Raw genomic sequence first — 23,048 nt, forward strand, 5'->3', positions numbered from 1 at the left:
TTCTTTAAGGGTTCCTTTTAGAAAAATAACCGGCATGGCAAATAACGCATGGTTGGCAATTTTGAGTATGTTGTACCAGTGCCAACCTCATGAATGCCCCCTGTAGCTGCACTATACTAGTTCTGTGTGATTCCCAAGAACTCAACTTACAGTGAGCTCCTTATCTCACTCTGCAGATGCCCAAATGTAACTTCATGTCTCAGCCCACACTATAGGTGTCAGATACAGCAGGAGGAGCGTCAGAGATAGAAAGAGAGAGACTAAATATACAGCAAAGGGCAGAGGTACAAAACCTTAACCAGCTCGAAAAACACATATTACATACTTAAAGACGGGAAGGAATAACAAGCTGGAAGGGTTGCCCCTACACCATGGGTGTGAGGATGCCCAGACAATCCCAGACCCTTCATGGTGGGTCTCTATTGCTGGCCACTTGGATAATACTATGCAGTGGGACAGAGGAAAGCTTTGATCCGACCGCAATGATTCCAAATGGTAAGTACATATAAACTTTTACTAAAGATCGCAGGAGGAAGCGCAGTATGACATCAGGCACCTGCACTTCCTCCTGCATTCACTGAGTGACAAAGAGGTGGCCACTCACTGGGACAGATTAATTTAGCTGTGAGGTTAATACTACGCCGGTTATCCAGGCAGGATTATCTGCCCTATAGAGGTGCGGGTAGAGAACAAGCAAGGTTTTCCTATCATATTAACCCATTGTATTTTTGTGCGCAATTAAATACCCCCTCCCCCCCACTGTGTCAGTTACCATAGTGTTAATAAATGCAGAGTGCGGTGACCTATAGTACCAGGAGCTGCTGCATTTTAGGCTCGGAAAGGCTCTCGATAGTACATTACAAATCGCTTACATCTCATCCCATATATATTTCTGGTGAGCTCTTTGTACGAGGCTGCGGACCACCTTGTAGAGCTTTATAAATAAGTGATATCGGCCAGATTCAGAGCTGTATGCTAGTCCGATGTTTGCGCCGTTGAGCGATAATCAGCAATCTGCTCATGCATCTGAGCCGCACAGCGCATGCGTCAAGTTACTGTACCGTAGTCGCTCGTAGCGACTTTTTACTCGCAGTGTGATTGACAGTCAAGGAGTGTTTGGGTTAGGTAGCGGGGAGCGGCTGCAATGTGCGCAGGCATTTCGCAAACATTTTCTAGGCGTGTCACAGCCTGCGTCTGCGGCGCTGTACGCAGTGATAACGGCACAGACATCGCAGTGCACACGGCCATTCTGCGCGACCAAAGGGCTACTCAGAAGTCCGATTATCGAAGAATCTGCCACCGATGCGGCGACTTTGTAGTGCGCAGATTCCTGGATTTGCAAAGTCGCAGGTGGGCGTCTCAGTACATTCCTCAGCGTCTGCGACATTTGCATATTTTCACACAGCAGCTGCGTATACAGGATCGCCGCTGCTATGGCGGCATTAGCCTACAGCTCTGAATCAGGCCCAATAATAATAATATCTGTCATTCTGGTTCCTGCAGCTATTGCTCAGACAGTTGTGAATGTTATTTGTATCTCTTTAGGCCAGATTTACACCCGAGTGGTATTTTTGACATTTCTTGTAAGCTGGTGCTGAGTGGTCAACCCTGCCAGACACGCACTGTGATATTCCTGTCTCTGTATGTCATGTCAGTTTCCCTGTCAAGCAACATTGGTTCATGGTTGCTGGACAATGGGCTGGGCAGCTTGTCTTTATCTCTTTTCTGGCACTGTTTTAGGTAGCACCTTTTGGAAAGAATGACGGTTGCCATAGAAATGATGCTGGACATCCTTTGGGAGCATAACTGTTCAGCTTCAGTAGCCCGTGGGCCAGGGACGTTTTAAGAGAGGGGCCCCTAGTGCAGTCTTCACGCGGGCCCCTTCCTCTTTGGTAGCACAGTAGACTCTGGCTTAATGCCAGAATCTACTGCGCATGCGCTGGTCTCCAGGAAAATGGCTTCCGGGCCTTATTCCAGGTGACACCTTTACTGCGCATGCACAAGTCACCGGGAAAATGTCCGCTGCCATTTTCCCTGTGATTTACGCTGTGACACTGCGGAGCAGCATTCTGGTGACTGCGGAGAGGTCAGTATAACTATATAAGGGTGCGGTGTGTGTTCCCCTGGACCCAGGTGCTCATGTGCTCCGCACACCCTGCATCCATTATATATACGCTATTGCCATAGGCAGTTTTCACCCTTACTTTCTAAATGTACAGTATATGAAGCCCAATGTTGGTACTCCTATTGCTTAGAGACACAGCAATATCATTGTCAGAGGCAGTAGCGGAGGGCCCGGCGGGTCCAAGGGGGCCCGTCAACAGGTGCATTGATTGGAGAGCATTTATATTTACAGCAGTAACCTCAGCTCCGCCAAACATGTCCGAGCGCTGGGCTGGCTGAGTCCCAGGAAGCTGTCAGTGATGGATGACAGCTGCCGGGTGCCAGCTCCAGCGCAGCACGCGCCGGCCAGTATCTTCCCCCCACAGTCTGTGCCTTGTGCGTGTCATCCGCCATGACGCACCTGCATATGACGTCACACGCACAGTGAGAGGAGCCGGGACGCGTGCAGAGGAGTGAGCTGCTGTCTGCTGACCCCTGCTGAGGTATGTGTCTCTGGTGCCTGCCTGCAGTGTTTAATGTAATGTACCAGCCGCGGGGGGAGGAGGGCAGGACTGGGGGCACACACTATCACCTTGTAGCAATCCTCAGGGCCAGGCTCAGACAAAGAGCGGGGGGGGGTACACATTATCACATTGTCTGAGCCAGACCCTGGGGATTGCTGCAAACGGAGGGGGGCACACATTATCTGAGACTGGCCCTGGGGATTGCTACAAATGGGGGGGGGGGCACACACTGTCACAAATTAAAAAATAGTGCTATGAATATTTTGAGAAGGGGGGCCCCAAATTGCTGTCCTGCTTAGGGCCCCATGAGGTCTAAATCCGCCTCTGGTCAGAGGCACCCTGAAAGAGGTGGATAGTTGATGTTTACAATGTATGTATCTAAGGCAGAGTTTCACAACTCCAGGTTTTCCAAGTCCAGGTTTTAAGGAAATCCATGCCTAAGCACAGGTGACTTAATTAGTATCTCAGTCAATTTGATTTAACCATCTGGACTCAAGCATGGATATCCTTAAAACCTGGACTGTAATGGTGGAGTTTGGGAAACTCTGCTCTAAAGCTGGTTACACACATAGGGGCATATTCAATAGGCTGCGAGATTAGCAAAAAACCCGTACCTGACAGCTTTTTCCTGCAGGGGTCGGGTTTTTCGCTATTCTATTAGGTGCGTGTTTTTTTAAAAAACACGGGCAGAGAGGTTTTTTCCTCGCACCTTCTGAGCAAGTGTGATTTTGCCTAAAATCAATGATTTTAGGTTAAATCACTGACACTTCCTCTGACACCCCCGCAGCGCCCCCCCCCCTGAGGACTAATTAAGCATTTGGAAGTATCCAATTAGCTTAATTATTCCTTAGTTACTTACCTCCTGCAGCGCTGTCTTCTTCATCCTGCATCGGGAGCCGGCTCTTCTGCAGCAGTGGTGAGTATGTCAGTGTGTGTGGTGTGTGTGTGTGAATGAGTGAGTGTGTCCCACTGTCAGTGTGCCCCCGCAGTGCTAGTGTGGCCCACCTGGAATGATGGCTGGGAGAACTACATCTCCCAGCAGCCCTTGCTCCTCCCAGCAGCCCCCTCCAGTAAGAGGAGAGAGGGGATGCCACTGGGAGCCGCAGACATGTCTGGAAAGCCCCGGCCAGGTAAGTGATGGTTTTTTTTACTTAAAATACGCGGCACGAGATTTTCACAGCTGAAAACCCTGCAACCAGTATTTTTGGAATTGAATACCGCGGGTATCTGGAGCACGCATACCCACCGTATTTCTAAATTGGGCGCTGATTTATTGCATAGTGTGCATGAATGACCGTTTCATCCGTTAACCGATATAATGGTTAAAAACTGTCCACATATGCATTCCTTCGATTATCCGATCGGTTCGCCAAGACAGAAAGTCTCGGCCTCAATATCTATCCCTATATCGAGCAGTGTGTGTGCATTCTCCATAATTTGGCCACATAGCCTACGTTTCTTGTAAAACAATCATAAAAAGACTGAGAATTATATATATATATATACTTACTTTGTAATACAGCCCGGCACTCTCCCCCTTGGATCAATGCACCCGGGTGCCCTCCGAATGTATCATGCAATAGGAAAAGAAAACAGCGGCACTCCGGGATTTGCAAAAGTCATATGTGTATATTAAATAGTCCAACGTTTCGGGGCCGAAACGCCCCTTTGTCAAGATATACAATTATATATCTTGACAAAGGGGCGTTTTGGCCCCGAAACGTTGGACTATTTAATATACACATATGACTTTTGCAAATCCCGGAGTGCCGCTGTTTTCTTTTCCTAATATATATATATATATATATATATATATAAATGAAGAATGCCCTAATTTTGCACTATATAAAAAATTGGTGCACCTCAAGTTGAACCCCTGTTAGTGGGAACACAAGTAGCTTGATCCTGGGATGAGAGCACATCACGTTTTGAGAAGTGTGTTTAGCAGTTTAGTTCTCTATAGTGACTATAATTTGACAGAATTCTATTGACTGGTATACATCAATTTGCCAGGTTCCTATTGAATCTTTTATTAATCTTCCAAATTTGATGAGTATGCCCCTAATGAAGTCCTAGTGGACGAAACGCGTTGGGTTGTGAAGTGAATCCATCAGTCAGAAGAAAAATATCTGTGTGTTGGATGCTAGCCCTATAAGGGGAATAGCAGGATATTTCTTGTCAAAATAATGGAGAAATTGATGATGTAAGCAATTTTATGTACAAATTTTATATGTCTAAATGACATAATAATTTTTAATAAAATCTATTGTTCATAGTTTCTAATAGTTGCCCATTGTGCCATTCTCTGGGTGTTTTTTGGTGAGCGGGTCTTTTTTAGAAAATTATTTTGGCGTCTATGGAACCTACTATCAATGTCCTTGGATTCATGACATTTTAAGAGAAGAGGAATATTTTGTGTATTTGAACTTCACTTAAAAGAAAAACTTTAAGACTCTCTATTGGTGCCAATTTGGACTGATTCTGAATTCTCAATAATATATATATATATATAGTCAATACAGTGAGGAAAAAGGAAGAAAAAATTAGTAAGGAGTGAATGAAATGATTGGTCGGAGGCAGGAAAAAAATAAAAAAAAATAGGGGAAGTAAGAGAAAAGAGTAAGGAGTGAATACGATGAAAAGTAAATTTATATGAAGAGGTTTTTTAAAAAGCACTTTGAGTGTGATATGTTGTTTATATCAGGGGGCAATATGGTAAGGGGCCATGGGTGTACAGGTGTGCTTTATGTGTGCTATTAAATAGGTGCACTTTATGTGTGCTAATAAATAGGTGCGCTTTATGTGTGCTATTAAATAGGTGCGCTTTATGTGTGCTAATAGGTGCGCTTTATGTGTGCTATTAAATAGGTGCGCTTTATGTGTGCTATTAAATAGGTGCGCTTTATGTGTACTATTAAATAGGTGCGCTTTATGTGTGCTACTATATACGAGGTCTGAATGAAAAGTAATGAGACTGATTTTTTTTATTCAGATGACTCCACAGGACCTGAACATTGTTCTTTTTGAAAGTAGCGTCCTTCACATTCAATACATTTTTTTCCAGCGTTTCAACAATGATTCAGAGATGTGTAATAGACTGGTGACTTCGCTTTTTGTGTTGCAGCCAGTGGCGTAACTTCATCCCAGGTGCCCGGAGGCAAGATACGTTTTGGTGACCCCCCTGCCTATGTAGTGCCCCCCAGTAATAGTCCCCCTATGCAGTAGTGGTTCCCCTATGCAGTGCCTCCAGTAGTAAGGCCCCTGTAGTGTCCCCATATGATGCCCCCAGTAGTAATGCCGCTGTAGTGCCCCCATATGATGCCCCCAGAGGTAAGGTCCCTGTAGTGCCCCCAGTAGAAAGGCCCCTGTAGTGTCCCCATATGATGCCCCCAGTAGTAATGCCGCTGTAGTGCCCCCATATGATGCCCCCAGAGGTAAGGTCCCTGTAGTGCCCCCAGTAGTAAGGCCCCTGTAGTGCCCCCATATGATGCCAACAGTAGTAAGGCCCCTGTAGTGCCCCCAGTAGTGAGCTCCCTGTAGTGACCCTAGTAGTAAGCCCCTAGTATTAAGCCCCCTGTAGCGTCCCCAGTATTAAGCCCCCTGTAATGCCCCAGTGTTAAGCCCCCTGTAGTGCCCCCAGTATTAAGCCCCCTGTAGTACCCCCAGTATTGTGCCCCTTGTAATGCCCCCAGCAGTAAGCCCCCTGTAATGCCCCCAGTATTAAGCCCCCTGTAGTGCCCCCAGTAGTAAGCCCCCTGTAATGCCCCCAGTATTAAGCCCCCTGTAGTGCCCCCAGTATTGTGCCCCTTGTAATGCCCCCAGTATTGTGCCCCCTGTAGTGCCCCAGTAGTAAACCCCCTGTAGTGTCCCCAGTATTGTGCCCCCAGTATAAAGCCCCCTGTAGTGCCCCCAATATTAAGCCCCCTGTAATGCCCCAAGTATTAAGCCCCCTGTAGTGCCCCCTGTAATGCCCCTTGTAGTAACCCCCTGTAGTGCCCCCAGTATTGTGCCCCCTGTAGTGCCCCCCCGCGCACGCACACACATTTGCAAAAAAAAAACTTACCTTCAACCCCGCTCCAGTGCCTGCATCCGTCCGTCCCCGGCACCCGCTCCTCGGAACTATGGGAGTGACGTCATGACATCACTCCCATAGTGCACTGTGGGACCCGGAGCTCAGTAGTGAGCTCTGGTTGCCGCTGGCGCCGGGGGAAGAGAAAGAGCGGGCGCCCGCTGGCAACACACTAAGCGGACGCCCGGCAAATGGAGGGTGCAGGGGGTGCAACCGTACCCCTTGCATCCTCCATAGTTACGCCAATGGAGGTGGAGCGCCGATCAGCGGTGCTCCTTCTCCATGGAGCTCCTCAGCAGTGGCCTGGCCCGGATGACAATGGAGCCAGGTGCCCCCTTCAGGGCTGGCGCCCGGCGGCACATGACTCCATTGTCTCCGGGAGTTCCACCACTGGTTGCAGCTGTGGTGTTTTTTATGTCATCATCTGTTGAAAGCTTCTTTCTGCGCAGTTATTTCAGTGTTGGGAATCCCAGAAATCACAGGGTGCTAAGTCTGGGCTATATGGAGGTGTTGCAGTGCTGCCAATGCAACAGCAGCAACATGTGGTTGGGCATTGTCTTGGAGCAAAAATCACTGTTTCTTCAGCAAATGTGGTATTTTCTTCCTCATGGCTCCACACAAATGGGTTTTCAGGACATTTGCATAGTAGTCACCATTAATTGTTTGTCCACGGGGAACCCAGTGCTGTTGGATCATACCGTGTGCATCAAAGAACAGCAGAAGCATGACTTTACATGCCGAAGGAATCGCACAGAATTTTTGCTTGTTTCCATACACCAGACTGTTGTTTGGATTCCAGATCATAATGACGAATCCACGATTCATCACACGTCACAATTAGAGATGAGCAGGTTCAGATTAGTTCGCCAAATTCGGATTTTTCCCGCCAAAAATATTGGTCTCAGAAAGAGGCAAAATGTCATCTTTCATGGACAAACATCATCATTCCTGGACAAGTCCAGGAATGATGATGTTTGTCCATGAAAGATGACATTTTGCCTCTTTCTGAGACCCGATTTTTGGCGGGGAAAATCCAAACTAATCCGGACCCGCTCATCTCTAGTCACAATCGTTGTCAGGAAATCGGGTATCCTCTCCGACATTCGAATGGTGTTCTTGCACGATTCAACTTGTCATCGCATCTGCTCTTCTGTGAGATTTTTAGGTACTCACCTGGCACACACGCGATGCATTTTCAGTTCCTTTGTCAAAATATGCTGTACCCGTTCGAATGAGATGCCAAGTGAAGCCAAAAATTGGCGAAAAAAGTTAAGCTTCTCTCATTTTGCAGCATATATGCAGTTTTGCCAATGTTGACATGTGTAACATACCTACCTACTCTCCTGAGATGATCGGGAGCCTCCCAAAAATCGGGTGGTGCTCCTGACCACCCGGAAGACTAGGTGAGTCTCCTGGAACCGGCCGCCGTCGGCCCACGCCCCCTGTTGCTGCCTGCACTCCCTCTGTGACTGCCCACATACTGTGCAAAAGTGGGCAGTCCGGGGGTGGCCAATGACGTGATTCACGCTGTATTATCGGCTCTATACAGTAGGGTCACAATGACGCGATTGAGCTGCCACGCCCCCCCGCGCGCTGCCCACCAGCTGTGAGTAGAGGGGGCAGCCTAAAAGTCGGTAAATATGACGTGTAACCGCTGTGGATGGTCTCCCAGAACGCGCTTTGTCAGTCACTCGCATATTACTCTCTTTGAAGTGCTTCCACCACTGAAATACTACAGCACGACTAATTGTTCCTTCACCGTATGCCTGCCGCCATGATGAAAGCTCTTCCACTCGCTGTGACCAAACATCATCGCAACTATCGACCGTGCGGCACGGCCAGTTGAGTAAGCCCCAGCTTACGCAGGCTGGCCAGCTTGCGAGGCCAGGAAGTCTGCATTCATGGACGCAGACCCTGGCCTCATCCATCCCGAAAAACAGGGGGCCCCCGTTTCCAAGAACACAGGCCGTCCCCACCCCCACACCACCCGCAAACGCCTCTGCTGGTGAATCAGGCAGAGCCATAGGTGGGCAGGACTTTTTCTGCACATGCGCAGATTCCCGATAATCAACCAACCAATCAGCTCCTATCAGTTTTTAAACACAGCCTGTAAAGTGACAGGAGCTGAACCCTAATCTTCACCCTAACCCTAAACTTAACCCTCCCCTTGGTGCCTAAACCTAATTGTCCCCCTTGGTGCCTAACCGTCCAGTAAGTGCCTCAACCTAAAGCTTTGATAAAGCTGTGACTGTACACAGCGAAACGCGTCAGTGACTGGCTGATTCCCCCTCCACCATTTACAGCACAACTGCAGCTTATCCTCATCTTGTCCATATCAGTGTTTCTTGCATCAACTTCACTACCAGCAGACGGGACCTGTGCCAGCGTTGCCAAAAGGACCCTAGAATTCTTGGACACTGTATCTGGTAATTAGAAACTCATGCTGGACACAATCCTCTATTAACATCAAAAGACTGCTCTGATTACGGACTTACATAGGGATATATGCTCCTAATTAGCTGCACTGCTCGGGACTGATTATACATTCATGTGGATTGGGTGATTTTTACCTTATACTATTGTGCTAATATAGTTTTATCTATATACATATATGTGTATTTTATTACCATTATTATGTACTCATGAATTCTTTGAGATTCAATTTTTTATTGATTGTGATTTATGTATACAGTTGTTATTGTAGACCGCTGTTTCTATTTTTTGTTTATTCTATTTGTCTATGAGGACTGACTATCATCTTATATATACAGCTGCTCACTACAGTGTTGGATATACACACCACTTGGTAGCGCCACATCAGGGATTTTTTGGTTACTGTTTTCCCATTTCTCAGTGACTAAACCTAACACTAAAAATTAAACATGCGTCAACCCTTTTCTGTGTCTATTATTTCCATGTCGACCTTTTGTACCTGTCGACCTTCTGTGCTATCTTTTGTCATGTTGACCTTCTGGTGTCGACCAAATGATTGCCAATCTTTTCATTGTTGACCTTTTGTATGGAATCCGTCTATGCTTACCTCTGCCTGGCCAGCCTCGCGGTGACATGGCTATTGCTTGTCTGCCCTGGCGACATTTTAATCATAAATAGTGACGATAGGTTTATTTTATTGTCACCTTTTGATACTTCATTATCACTTAATTTCTACAAAAGCAGGTGAAAATTAACATTTTTAAGTTTTGGGGCCGTTCATCATAAAGGTAACGCAGGAGATATCCCAGATATCTCCTTTCTCTCCCGATGTGGCCAGCTGTCCCCATACACTAGTATGGGGACGTAAATTCATCAAGCTCCGAAAATGCACTATGGGCCTGATTCAGAGCCAGACGCTATTTGCGCTCGCTCGTCCAGAAAAAGGGGCTGGCTATTTAAATTAACCGTTCGCTCTTTGCGGTCTGTTCACGCCTCTATGTCTGAACGAGCGAACAAAACATGCGAATGTAATTTTGAAAAAAATGCCCCCTGGCCGCTCGCATCATACGTCATGTCCGCTATTTATTAGATTAATCGAGTATATCGGACGGCGTATGAACTGCTCGCTATTCTTGTGGTTGGTTTTTCCTACCACAATCATGCGAGCAGTTCTAACTATAAAACAACCAAGTGACGTGGTCGATGACGCTGCTTTGTTAATTATGCACACCCTTAAAACGCCCGTTTTGACCTTTAGGCATGCCTGCGTTCGGATCTCCACTCCCCATTTTCAAGCACCTTCCCCTGTTACCACCCACAAACGCCTCATCCTGTCACTCAAAATAGTAGGCATTCGCTATTTAGCGAGCACACGATTTTCGGCCGCACTGACTGGTTCGCGCATGCGTATTAAAACCCGTATGCATGCGCAGTTGTGCGAACATCGGTCGGAACGAGCGAGCGGCCGCTTACGAGCGGCTCTGAATCAGGGCCTATGTTTGAAACTTGACTGCAGGAGCTCCCGCACACAGGCCCTGATTCAGAGCCGGACGCTCTTTGTGAGCGCTCACTCTGAATTAGGGCGTTTTTTTTACCCCCCCCCCCCGCCTCCAGGCTGCCCGCTAAGCTGTGGGAAGCCACCCACAGCTTTAGCGGGCGGCCTGGCGATGGTCACGATTATCGCGACCATCGGGCTTGCGACGAGACCCTTGTGGTAGGGTCTAGTCCACCGCAAGCCCCAATGAACTTCCTGCACTATTAGAGCAGGAAGTTCTGGAACGCCTCCGTTTGTCCAGCCACCCCCACTGCACGCCTACAAAATGGGGCGAGCTGTCAATCACAATGGACAGCCGCCCCGTCTTGTAGTGAGTCCCGCAGCGAGTGAAAATTCACTCGCTTCGGGGCACGCGCAGTTGGCGCGCACCGCCAGTTGGAATATTTATTATCGGGGTCTGCCCGGACTGCAGTTGAAAACAAGGGTGCGGGAGACATGGGGGAAAATGACAAAGGTACCAGCACAACTTTAAATGAGCCATAGCAAAATATGAACCTAGAAGAGAAGAAAAACATTATGTTACGAGACGCTGTGAGTGTGCTCTGGGAACACATTCGTCACAGTATTTGCGACACAGTCTTTTATCTATCACACCAGATGCCTGATGAGGAAGGGGATAGGGACATGCTCGCTGTTTGTGAACTTCGTGTTCCGGAAACGTAGGTACATATTTGGTAAAAAAAAAAAACTCCGTCTCGCATTTGCAATTATTTTGGTTTTTCAAGGAAAAACAAACCCCCTCCCAGCAAAATACACACGGAAATAAAGTGCACGCTAGATAGGTCTGTAGGACCTTTTTCTGCTGCCAAATGTGGTGTGTCCTGTGTTTTACCAGGATGGCGTTTGCCTGTCTGCAGGGTGGATGTCGTTTGTAGGACCAAAAACTGTAGATGTAGGTTGTGGAAGCACCATTACAGAATCCCTGCGACTGTGGTTTCCCATTGGGATTCCCGGATTATGGGCCTGAATCACTACCGATCGCAACTGCGATTACGCACGTAATTAGTAAATAGACCCCTAATGGCCTGATTCATTACGGATGGCTATTGTGATCGCAGATGCTATTATATTACGCACACAGGTCTGCTGTGAAAATATGCTAATGAATGCAATCGCAATGCCATCGCACAGCCAGCATAGAGACGCCCACTGCCTCCCACTACCGCTAGCTCACATCCGTAATACCTTGCAGACCTGCGTATACATTGGGAACATCGAGTAACATCAGCCCATACTTGCCTACCCTGCCGATTTGGTCGGGAGCCTCCCGAAAATCAGGTGCCGCTCCGGCTTCCCGGGAAGCCAGGCAAGCCTACCGCAAGCTGCCGACCCCTCCTGCCCCCCTCGCGATGTGTGAGAATCCTCGGCAGCAGGGGGGGGGCCTGCGACGCGATTCACACCGAATTGCGTAATTTTGGCCCCGCCCCTGCATCATAATGCAAGGATTATCAGCATTGTGTAGCGGGGGCGGTGCCAAAAAGTGCGTGGCCACGCCCCCGCTCCGCCCACAACAGCCGGCCACGCACCCTGATTTTGCCGATCTGGCTGCCCCCTCCCGGAAGGTGCAGCCAGAATGTGGGCATGTCTGCATCAGCCCCTCACGTACAATTACAACAGGTCAGACCTTAATCAGAAATTGCTAACCTCATCACACGCAGTGAGTTCTCAAGCTGAGAAATCTGATTTGTCCCGTACGATGATGAAGGGGTACCAATCCCTTTTTACCACTGTTATCCAGGTGTCGGTGCCTGTGCCAGGGCCATAGTTACGCGTCTGACTGGCGCTATATAAATAAGTGTAATTAACAATAATGTCATCCCTATGCTGTGTCTTGTAAACCATCCTAACTCTTTACTCTTTAAGTTGTCTATATGACTTATTGCATGAGCTATAGAGACGACTTAAGCCTAAACAGCCTACATATAAGCCTAAAACAGGCTCTCTGTAGGTGAGTGTTTTTCTGCTCTGTTTCAGTCCCCTTGAGTCTTTGATCTATAACACTTTCACAAGCAGCGGCAATTTTGTGGGCTGAGCAGATATCCTTGAGGCTAGGGCGGCTCTTACTTTACTAGAACTAGAACCCACTGCATCACTGAGGGATGTGGCCATCTTATCAGCCGAACCAGTAATCAGCTATCCACAAGCCAACAGTGTCATTTCTGAGGCATGAGGTGCCACATACCAGGTACACTGAAAATCAGTACAGTTGCCACCCATGCGGTTCTGGGTACAAAGTGTCACTTAGCATGACATCTGGTATGGAGTGGACGTAGGTTGTTTCTCCCATAAGTCCTTGTGGGGCCCCATATATCTAGTTACGCCCCTCTATAGAGTGGTTATTACACTGTTAGGAGACAATCCCCCACCTCCTATGCTATGAACTGTGACCTGTATAGCTCAGATCTATGAGGTTATAGCTGCAGTAGAAATGACAAAAATATTATTTACATTACATAACATTGCATTTACATACCACATAATATACTTTTGTTTTCTTACAGTGTACAACGTCATTGAGAATAAGTCTGTACTTCCTTTCTGCTTCACAATTCGCCTGAACGATCTTACATGTTTCTGGGAGAGCAACACCTCAGATGTCTCAAGTTATACGTTCTATTATAAGAGACCGTGAGTATCTGATTGATCAATTCCAGCTATAAGGGGCGCATTTAGTAAAGAATCTTTTCAGCTGTATGCGGGGTGTACCAGCATATATTAAGGATCCCCAGGATTTAAGAAGGAGGGACCGAAGGAGATGCGTCAGGTGGAGTCTCAGCCAGGAAGGCGTAATGTTACACAGAATGGTGGGGGAGGGGCAGTGTGGGGGCAGGGGGCATTACAGAGCAGGGGGCAGGATGAGGCAGAGCAGGTACAGAGGGAGGGACAGAGTGGGGGGGGCAGGAAGGGGTCAGACCAATATAATATCAATACAGTAGGGCACCATATGAAGGATTAGCTTCCAGTCCCCTACCAAATAAGCAAAAATCACCAAAAAGCAGAACACTGACTTTTTTCAATCATAAATGCTCATAACATGCTTACACTCCTGTATCCAGGGGCGTTTCTATAATGGGTGCAGGGTGTGCGGGGAACACGGGCCCCTGGTCCAGGGGGGCCCCGCACCACACACCCTGCACCCATAATATTACTTACCTCTCCGAAGTCCCAAATCGGCGCGGGGGTCCGGCGTTGTACAGTGACTGGAAAGTGGCTGCGGCGGCCATTTTCCCGTCGTTTGCGCATGCGCAGTACAGGGAAAATGGCCGCCGCACCCATTTTCCCTGTGACCTGTGCATACAGTATGGACTCTGGGCACACTCTAGTGCCCAGAGCCTATAACTCCGGCGCTGGCCGCGCACAGCTCAGTGCCCTGCCAGGCGGAGAGGAGTGGGCCCGTGTCGGAGACTGCACACGGGCCCCCTCCTCTCTAGAAACGCCCCTGCCTGTATCATATGTTAGAATGAGAGAGCGTTACTGCGCATTCTCCAATATGGCTCCTCCAGGGATGATGCTTCATTCCCTTACCAAGATGGCCTCTGGAGTTACTACTGCGCATGCGCGGTGCCATCTTGACTGGTGTGTGTAGACTGACACGTGGATGGACGTCTCCCCCTTAGCTCCAAGCGACTTACTGCATTTACCTTGCGATACTGCTGTTATAGCACCCTGCACTGCTACCCGCATCCAGAAGACAGTCACCGGCTGGTGAGCTGTCCCAACCCCACTTGACTATAAGCTCCGCTTCATGCCTCAACCACTGTAACTAATAGTGAGTACGGCTGTACCTTCACTTATTAATAAATTACACTACTGGTTAAGACACTGGTCTTGCGATTGGGTCAAATACAATTCCGCTGGGGTGTACATTACTCTGCGCTGTACACACATTTCTTCTTCAGGGTCCATAGGGATCGAAAGGGATACCATGGGGTGTAGGTAGTGTTAAGGACCGAACACCAGACAGCTTTTTAGCTTACAGATTCGAGCTGCATTCTAGGACGCAGCATCCAATCATCTGCGATACCATCGGCTGGCTAAGCGACCCATGGGGTCACACCAGCCGGTCGCCGCAGATACACGAAAGAGGCCAGGAAATCTCCGTCAATTGATTGAGATGCTGGCCTCATTACTCCCCTGCCACAGTGGTGGAGACACACCTCCGTTTTGGGAAACAGAGGCTGTCGCCGCCCCCTCCACTGCCCACAAATGGCAGCAGGCTGTCAATCACTAACAGTCTGCTGCTGGTCTGCGTGCGTGATCGCAAACCTGTACTACACATGCGCAGTATGGCTCCGGCGTGTGCGCAGATTCCCAAACATTAGGAATCCGCGATCAGCAACGCACTAGTATGCACTGCTGGATCAGGCCCCAAATGTACAATACGAAAGTAAAATACATACAGTAAACACATGGCTTGCCTTGCAGTATATATTTGTAAAATGAATACAGTACTGTGTAGTACCCACAAAATAATGCCGCCTTTCTCTGACCTCGGAATATGCGCAGACAATAATGAACATAGTAAGAATTACTATGTAATATGACATCATTATTGTTCTTTTCCAGAAGTCAAGACGGACGGGTAACGTGCAACATGACGGTGGTGCCGGCCTCCAATGACACGTGGTGGCACATATGCCAGTTCCCGGTGGCACACTTGGAGTCCTTTGCTCACTCCCCCTATGTCATTACAGTGATGGAAAACTGGGCAAACACCACTATGTACGAGAGAGAGTTCTCTCCAGAAGACATAGGTAAGATATACTCAGCCGCTTGGGTAGATGGATACATTAATTTATTTATTTATTTATTTATTAACAGTTTCTTATAGAGCGCAGCATATTCCGTTGCGCTTTACAATTGGAAACATTGATAGAACAAAACAGGGTAATAACAGACAGACATAGAGGTAAGAGGGCCCTGCTTGCAAGCTTACAATCTATAGGGGTGGAAGATAGTGGCCAACATGCCAGTCTGTAGAAACCTGAAGTAATCAGCTACAAAATGAGGGGTGTTTGAAACACCCCAAAGTGGGCGCTAGACAGTCCTTAAATAGAAGTCTGAAATCTGTACAAAATGACTCTACTTGAAACTCTGGCTTATCGCTCGCAGACTCCAAACTGAATGCAAATCAAAGCGACTAGTCATAGTATAAATAAACTAAATAGAATGCACCAAAATAAAAGTTGCTTGACCTATGAATGGAATATACAGTAAGATCATTATAACATACAACTTTGTAGCCTCAAAATCCATTATTATTTTTTTTTTCTACTTCCCACCCATAGTCTACCAGCTAAGGGCGGTATTCCATAAGTTTCGCACCCACGATGAAGTTTTGCATGCCGCACTTTTCGCCTACATCGTGTATTTTAGCCGCGGAAACTAATCGTACACGCCCCCGCTATTCGCCTTATTCAATTCCAAAAGACGCGAAAGCGGCAACACGAAAAGCCAGAACAGGCGAAAAGTGGTGTCAGAATCGGGGAAATCAGCCTGAACCCCCCAATAAGCTGCAGAAACATTGGGGATCAATGTAGGAGTGCCCGATTAGCCTTAATAAAACTGTTTGGGGTGCTTAAGTTCACACAATTGCCACTAATTAGCGTCTTTGCACAAGTGGTGAAGAATAGCATAAAGCAGTATGTTTTGGTGAATATAACTAGTCCTGGCACATGTGAGTTACCTGACAATGGGTGCAAGCATCTTTTAATGTATATAAAGTGACCTTTTAAATAAAGTGAAATTCCACTCCCAAAAATGGACCTGCAATCCCCAAAACACTTGACCCCTTCTTAGAGTACCCCCAGAACCTTCTTTCGCTAGTTTTTGAACTTGTCCCCCCACTTAGTGCTTTTTCACCCCAAAATTCTAAGTACTTCTTTGGGGTGTACTTAAGTTTTTTTCTGGATTTTTTTGACACAGTTGTCCTTTGGGGGCTGTTCTAAGGGTTCTGATTGTTTTCCCCATCTTTGTACCCCAAAATAAAAATTTTGCACTTCTTTTCTCCTGCTATTCAGAGGTGAATCTTTTTCGCCTATTACATTGCACTGAATTTCCCGCGTACGTGAATAGCGGATGGGATTGAATACGGCGATAATTTTTAGACAGGCGAAAAGTCGCAATCGGCGATACTTTTTCGCGGATCTCGGCTTTTCGTGGCTCATTGAATACGGGCCTAGGGCTGTGATGTGCAATGTTCTTACTCTTTATAAATTACATGGGAAGATTGCGCCGGCCTGGGACCCCCTCTCCCACTAGTGCTGTTACTAGAGCCATCGGATCCAGTGCAGTCCTCATGAAATCGCTACATTATACAACATAATGTAAATGCCGCCCCCCGGAACGCACATGCATAACTCCCGGCATTTGGGAAGAGGGGTGTGACCATGGCACACTGGGGGAGTGTCTGCATCATAGTGGGCATGGCTGCACCCACGATTTGCAGGGGAGGGAGAGGGGGGAAGATCCAAAAAAATAATAATTTGTTTTTATTATTTATTTACACTGCAACGTTCCGTCCCCATGGTCATCACCATCATCACCACGGCTCGGGCACCAGGAGATGAAGGTGCCCGCACAGCAGGGGTGTATCTAGGGGTCTGAGCGCCCCTGGCAACATAATGGAATGGCGCCCTTCTCCCCCCATCATTTCTGAACAATTACAGTATACAATAAATAAGTACTTATAATATCTCCCCAGCAAGTCCACCTTCTGTCTCCCCAAACAGCCCACATGTTTCATCAGCCAGCAGCTCCGTCTGTCTCCCCAGCCATCCTCCTTCTGCCTCACCAGCTACCCTCCTTCTGCCTCACCAGCTACCCTCCTTCTGCCTCACCAGCTACCCTCCTTCTGCCTCCCCAGCCATCCTCCTCCTGTCTCACCAGCTACCCTCCTTCTGCCTCACCAGCCATCCTCCTTCTGTCTCACCAGCCATCCTCCTCCTGTCTCACCAGCCATCCTCCTTCTGCCTCACCAGCCATCCTCCTTCTGTCTTACCAGCCATCCTCCTTCTGCCTCACCAGCCATCCTCCTTCTGTCTCCCCAGCCATCCTCCTCCTGTCTCACCAGCTACCCTCCTTCTGTCTCCCCAGCCAACCTCCTTCTGTCTCACCAGCTACCCCTCCTTCTGTCTCACCAGCTACACTCCTTCTGTCTCACCAACTACCCCTCCTTCTGTCTCACCAACTACCCCCCTTCTGTCTCCCCAGCTACCCCTCTTCTGTCTCCCCAGCCATCCTCCTTCTGTCTCACCAGCTACCCCTCCTTCTGTCTCACCAGCTACCCTCCTTCTGTCTCCCCAGCTACCCCCCTTCTGTCTCATCAGCTACCCTCCTTCTGTCTCCCCAGCTACCCTCCTTCTGTCTCACCAGCTACCCTCCTTCTGTCTCACCAGCCATACACCTTCTGTCTTACCAGCCATCCTCCTTCTGTCTCCCCAGCCATCCACCTTCTGTCTCCCCAGCCATCCTCCTTCTGTCTCCCCAGCCATCCTCCTTCTGTCTCCCCAGCCATCCTCCTTCTGTCTCACCAGCCATCCTCCTTCTGTCTCACCAGCCATCCTCCTTCTGTCTCCCCAGCCATCCTCCTTGTCTCACCAGCTACCCTCCTACTGTCTCACCAGCTACCCCTCTTCTGTCTCACCAACTACCCTCCTTCTGTCTCACCAGCTACACTCCTTCTGTCTCCCCAGCCATCCTCCTTCTGCCTCAACAGCTACCCTCCTTCTGTCTCCACAGCCATCCTCCTTCTGCCTCAACAGCTACCCTCCTTCTGTCTCACCAGCTACCCCCCTTCTGTCTCCCCAGCTACCCTCCTTCTGTCTCACCAACTACTCCCCTTCTGTCTCCCCAGCCATCATCCTTCTGTCTCCCCAGCCATCCTCCTTCTGTCTCCCCAGCCATCCTCCTTCTGTCTCCCCAGCCATCCTCCTTCTGTCTCCCCAGCCATCCTCCTTCTGTCTCCCCAGCCATCCTCCTTCTGTCTCCCCAGCCATCCTCCTTCTGTATCCCAGGCATCCTCCTTCTGTCTCACCAGCCATCCTCCTTCTGTATCCCCAGCCATCCTCCTTCTGTATCCCCAGCCATCCTCCTTCTGTCTCACCAGCCATTCTCCTTCTGTCTCCCCACCCATCCTCCTTCTGTATCCCTCGCCATCCTCCTTCTGTCTCACCAGCTACCCTCCTTCTGTCTCTCCAGCTACCCTCCTTCTGTCTCCCCAGCCATCCTCCTTCTGCCTCACCAGCTACCCTCTCTTCTGTCTCCCCAGCCATCCTCCATCTGCCTCACCAACTACCCTCCTTCTGTCTCCCCAGCCATCCTCCTTCTGTATCCCCAGCCATCCTCCTCCTGTATTCCCAGCCATCCTCCTCCTGTCTCACCAGCCATCCTCCTTCTGTCTCCCCAGCCATCCTCCTTCTGTCTCACCAGCCATCCTCCTCCTGTATCACCAGCCATCCTCCTTCTGTATTCCCAGCCATCCTCCTCCTGTATCACCAGCCATCCTCCTCCTGTATCACCAGCTATCCTCCTCCTGTCTCACCAACTACCCTCCTTCTGTCTCCCCAGCCATCCTCCTTCTGTCTCCCCACCCATCCTCCTTCTGTCTCCCCAGCCATCCTCCGTCTCACCAGCTACCCCTCTTCTGTCTCCCCAGCCATCCTCCTTCTGTCTCCCCAGCTACCCCCCTTCTGTCTCCCCAGCTACCCCCCTTCGGTCTCCCCAGCTACCCCCCTTCTGTCTCCCCAGCTACCCTCCTTCTGTCTCCCCAGCCATCCTTCTTCTGTCTCCCCACCCATCCTCCTTCTGTCTCCCCAGCCATCCTCTGTCTCACCAGCTACCCTCCTTCTGTCTCCCCAGCCATCCTCCTTCTGTCTCCCCAGCTACCCCCCTTCTGTCTCACCAGCTACCCCCCCTTCTGTCTCACCAGCTACCCTCCTTCTGTCTCACCAGCTACCCTCCTTCTGTCTCACCAGCTACCCCTCCTTCTGTCTCCCCAGCTACCCCCCTTCTGTCTCACCAGCTACCCTCCTTCTGTCTCACCAGCTACCCCCCTTCTGTTTCACCAGCTACCCTCCTTCTGTCTCACTAGCTACCCTCCTGTCTCCCAAGCCAGCCACCTTTTGTCTCTCCAGCCCCTGGCCACTCACGTACAGCCCCCGCAGCCCACACACATACCAGGCATATCTTCTGGGTTGTGTATAGATCCCCTTCAGTCTGTGGCAGGCTCCTCAGTGAAGCAATGTGACATGCGTGACATGATGACATCACTCGCACAGGCAGCAGCTGGAAAGCGCTAACAGCTACACAGCCCTGGACAACTGGTCGGGGTAGGAGCCAGGGGCGTACCCGGTACTGCAGTCCTGGCAGTGGTGGCCTGATTCTACCCCTCGGCTGCGGGTGGCACCGCCTGATGGTGCCCCTCCTTGGCTGGCGCCCCTGGCGTTTGCCATCCTGGCCAATGGGTAGATACACCCCTGCTGCACGGATATGTTTCTTGCCAGGCGTATTTGTAGCTGCATCGACCTCTGATTGTGACAGAGAGAAGGATATTTTGGGGCAGGGACTGATGTGAATGGCCAAACATTCTCTGTAAATCACTGAGGAATAATTTGTGTGCAAGCGTTAATAAAGTAATACATTTTACACTGGTACAACAGGGCCGGCAGATTGTAAACTGATAACTTTTTCCTTCTTCTCTTTGAAGTTTATCTTGAGCAACTGAAAAATGTGTCAGTGAAGGAACAGGCGAATCCCATGGGACTGCTGGTCGTACTGGAAGACCCTACAAACACCTTTCCGCTGGCTATGGAGTTTTTATATCAAGTGAATTATGCAACCACGAAAAGCGAAATACAGAAAACAAAGCTGATTGACTATGTAAGTACTGATACGCTGCACCTGAGATGATGCCTCCGCTAATATATGACTGCAGACTATTTCATGTACAAGAACAGCGCTACAACATATCCTGGTGGGCTCTGTATATTTTGTCAACATTCACAATGCCAACATTAGTATGTCAACGTGCATTATGTCAACATACTTAGCATGTCGGCATCGGAACAAAGTTTGCGGCATTAGATATGTATATTTGTTTTTCATCCAGTGTGTGTGTTATAGTACAGGGAATAGCAGGGTGCATACACTGGGCTCCATCCTATTAAGTGTGAGCAGGGTCCCGCAAGCCGTTCTGACGGTGAACTTGCATTGCATGATGGTCTCTGTAGTCCTAGAGCGAGGTTCAGTACTCTGCAGCAAAGCTCCTAAGCCTACAACTCCCGGCAGCACGTGGGTAACCGTCCTCCTCTCCCGGTGCTGGTTGGATAAATTGTCTGTGCTGGGACGCTGTTTTGGCTGCTTGTGTTCCCGGAACTGCACGGTAGCACTGTGTCAGTGTTGTGCCTGAGTGAGGAGACTGGGAGATAGCAGTGATGTCCGCATACAGAGGCCAAATCAGCAAAACCAAAGGCCTCTCAGGCTTACTGATCTCTGCCATCAGGTAGGTGGTGTGGTGGGTTACTCCAGCTGCCCCTGAGGGGTGACATTCAGTGATTTAAGGGTGTCAAAATGTAATTATATCTTGGCCCCCCTCAAACTAAAAACATTGTAGCACCCCTGCATGTCGGAATTGACTATGTTGACATTCATCATGTCAACACAGATACGATGTCGACATGATTAGAACATCTTTAAAACATTTTGTCACGGTGCTGCGCTCACTTCGGATGTTCGATGATGTCTTATGGGTCCAATGAACACTTTATGGTAAGTTCTGGTTGTCATCCAGCAGTGAATAATGCCCCTAAGCCTAACCGAAAACCCTTAGCCCTAACCCTCCCCCTAGTGCATAATCGTAACCCGCCACTCCTGCAGCCTAACCCTAAGCCTCCTCTCCTGCAGCCTAACCCTAACCCTCCCCTCCTGCAGCCTAACCCTAACCCTCCTCTCCTGCAGCCTAACCCTAACCCTCCCCTCCTGCAGCCTAACCCTAACCCTCCCCTCCTGCAGCCTAACCCTAACCGTCCCCTCCTGCAGCTTAACCCTAAGCCTCCCCTCCTGCAGCCTAACCCTAAACCACCCCTCCTGCAGCCTAACCCTAAACCTCCCCTCCTGAAGGGATGTGTGTAATAATTGTAACCTATTTGCATCTTTATTTCACATGGTAAATCCGACTTTAATATTAATAACACTTTTCAAACACAGACACTTATGTTTATGACACTTCATTAAAGTATTATATAGTGTGCGAATTGGGTCCTGCAACATTAGCGTTACATACTAACACAGCGCCCTGTGCCGACCCCGCCTCCTGAGCACATGACATCATGATGTTGTGCCAAGAGGGCAGAACTGCCAGCCTCACGAAGTACGGCACTGACCGGAGCCTCCTAAGGACACTGCCACTGTCCTCTCCTGGGGTAACTTTGGCACATTTACCACTGTCCTCTCCTGGCATAACCCTGGCACATTAACCACTGTCCTCTCCTGGCGTAACCCTGGTACATTTACCACTGTCCTCTCCTGGCGTAATCCTGGCACATTTACCACTGTCCTCTCCTGGCATAACCCTGGCACATTGTACTCATGCCTTTTTTACATTAAATGTGTCCAACATTACATCAGCTCTAGAAATAAAGCATATATTTTGATTACATTTGTATTAACTCGTTAATGGTGGTACAGCTGTATACACACTTATACACGGTCAGTGAGATATGACTATATGTGGATGTTGGTGTACATATGTTCAGCATGATATGGTTGTGTGTGAGTACTATGCACACTTCACCAGTGTAATCTGTCTCCATGCTGAGATCGGTGTATAAACCACTGTGTCATTTCTTTAGGCTCCGGTGGATACAGATGGTTATGTGAAGCTTTTCCTAAGCGACCTCACCAAACGTACTACATACACAGTCAGTGTGAGGGCAAAAACCTATTTTCCTTACAAAAGCTACTGGAGTGAATGGTCTGTTGTTACTTTCGAGACATCAAATGGTGAGTGACGGCTCCAATTACATATGGATAGTTTCTAGTGATTGGCTTGACTATATCTATTACCAAGTAGACTGGCGTAGTGAGGAACTAAATTAAACATAATACTAAGGAGACATCTAATAGGGGAACAAGACCGAACTCATTATCAATCAACCATCTAATAGTGAGGAACTAGATCGAGCCTAATACCAAGGAGACATCTAGTAATGAGGAAGTAGACCAAGTCCTTTACCCATTAACCATCCAGTAGTGAGGAACTTCACTGAACCTAATATCAAAGACATCTAGTAACGAGGAACCCATCACCAAAGAGACATCTAGTAAAGAGGTCCCCATTACCAAAGAGACATCTAGTAATGAGGAC

The 23,048-nt window shown here is 48.7% G+C and overlaps 1 protein-coding gene across 1 annotated transcript in view; it reads left to right on the forward strand.

The window, feature by feature from the left end:
• Positions 1–258: 258 nt before the first annotated feature.
• Positions 259–23,048, forward strand: part of EPOR (erythropoietin receptor) — a 31,759-nt gene continuing 8,969 nt past the window's right edge. The window contains exons 1-5 of the mRNA XM_088474002.1: positions 259–495; positions 13,186–13,312; positions 15,251–15,438; positions 20,391–20,563; positions 22,534–22,684. Of these exons, the coding sequence (XP_088330128.1) occupies positions 372–495; positions 13,186–13,312; positions 15,251–15,438; positions 20,391–20,563; positions 22,534–22,684 (763 nt within the window). The 5' untranslated portion in view covers positions 259–371. The remainder of the gene's footprint in view (positions 496–13,185; positions 13,313–15,250; positions 15,439–20,390; positions 20,564–22,533; positions 22,685–23,048) is intronic.

Source organism: Taudactylus pleione, unplaced genomic scaffold, assembly GCF_031769625.1.
Source record: "Taudactylus pleione unplaced genomic scaffold, aTauple2 ptg000145l, whole genome shotgun sequence".
NCBI lineage: Eukaryota > Metazoa > Chordata > Amphibia > Anura > Myobatrachidae > Taudactylus > Taudactylus pleione.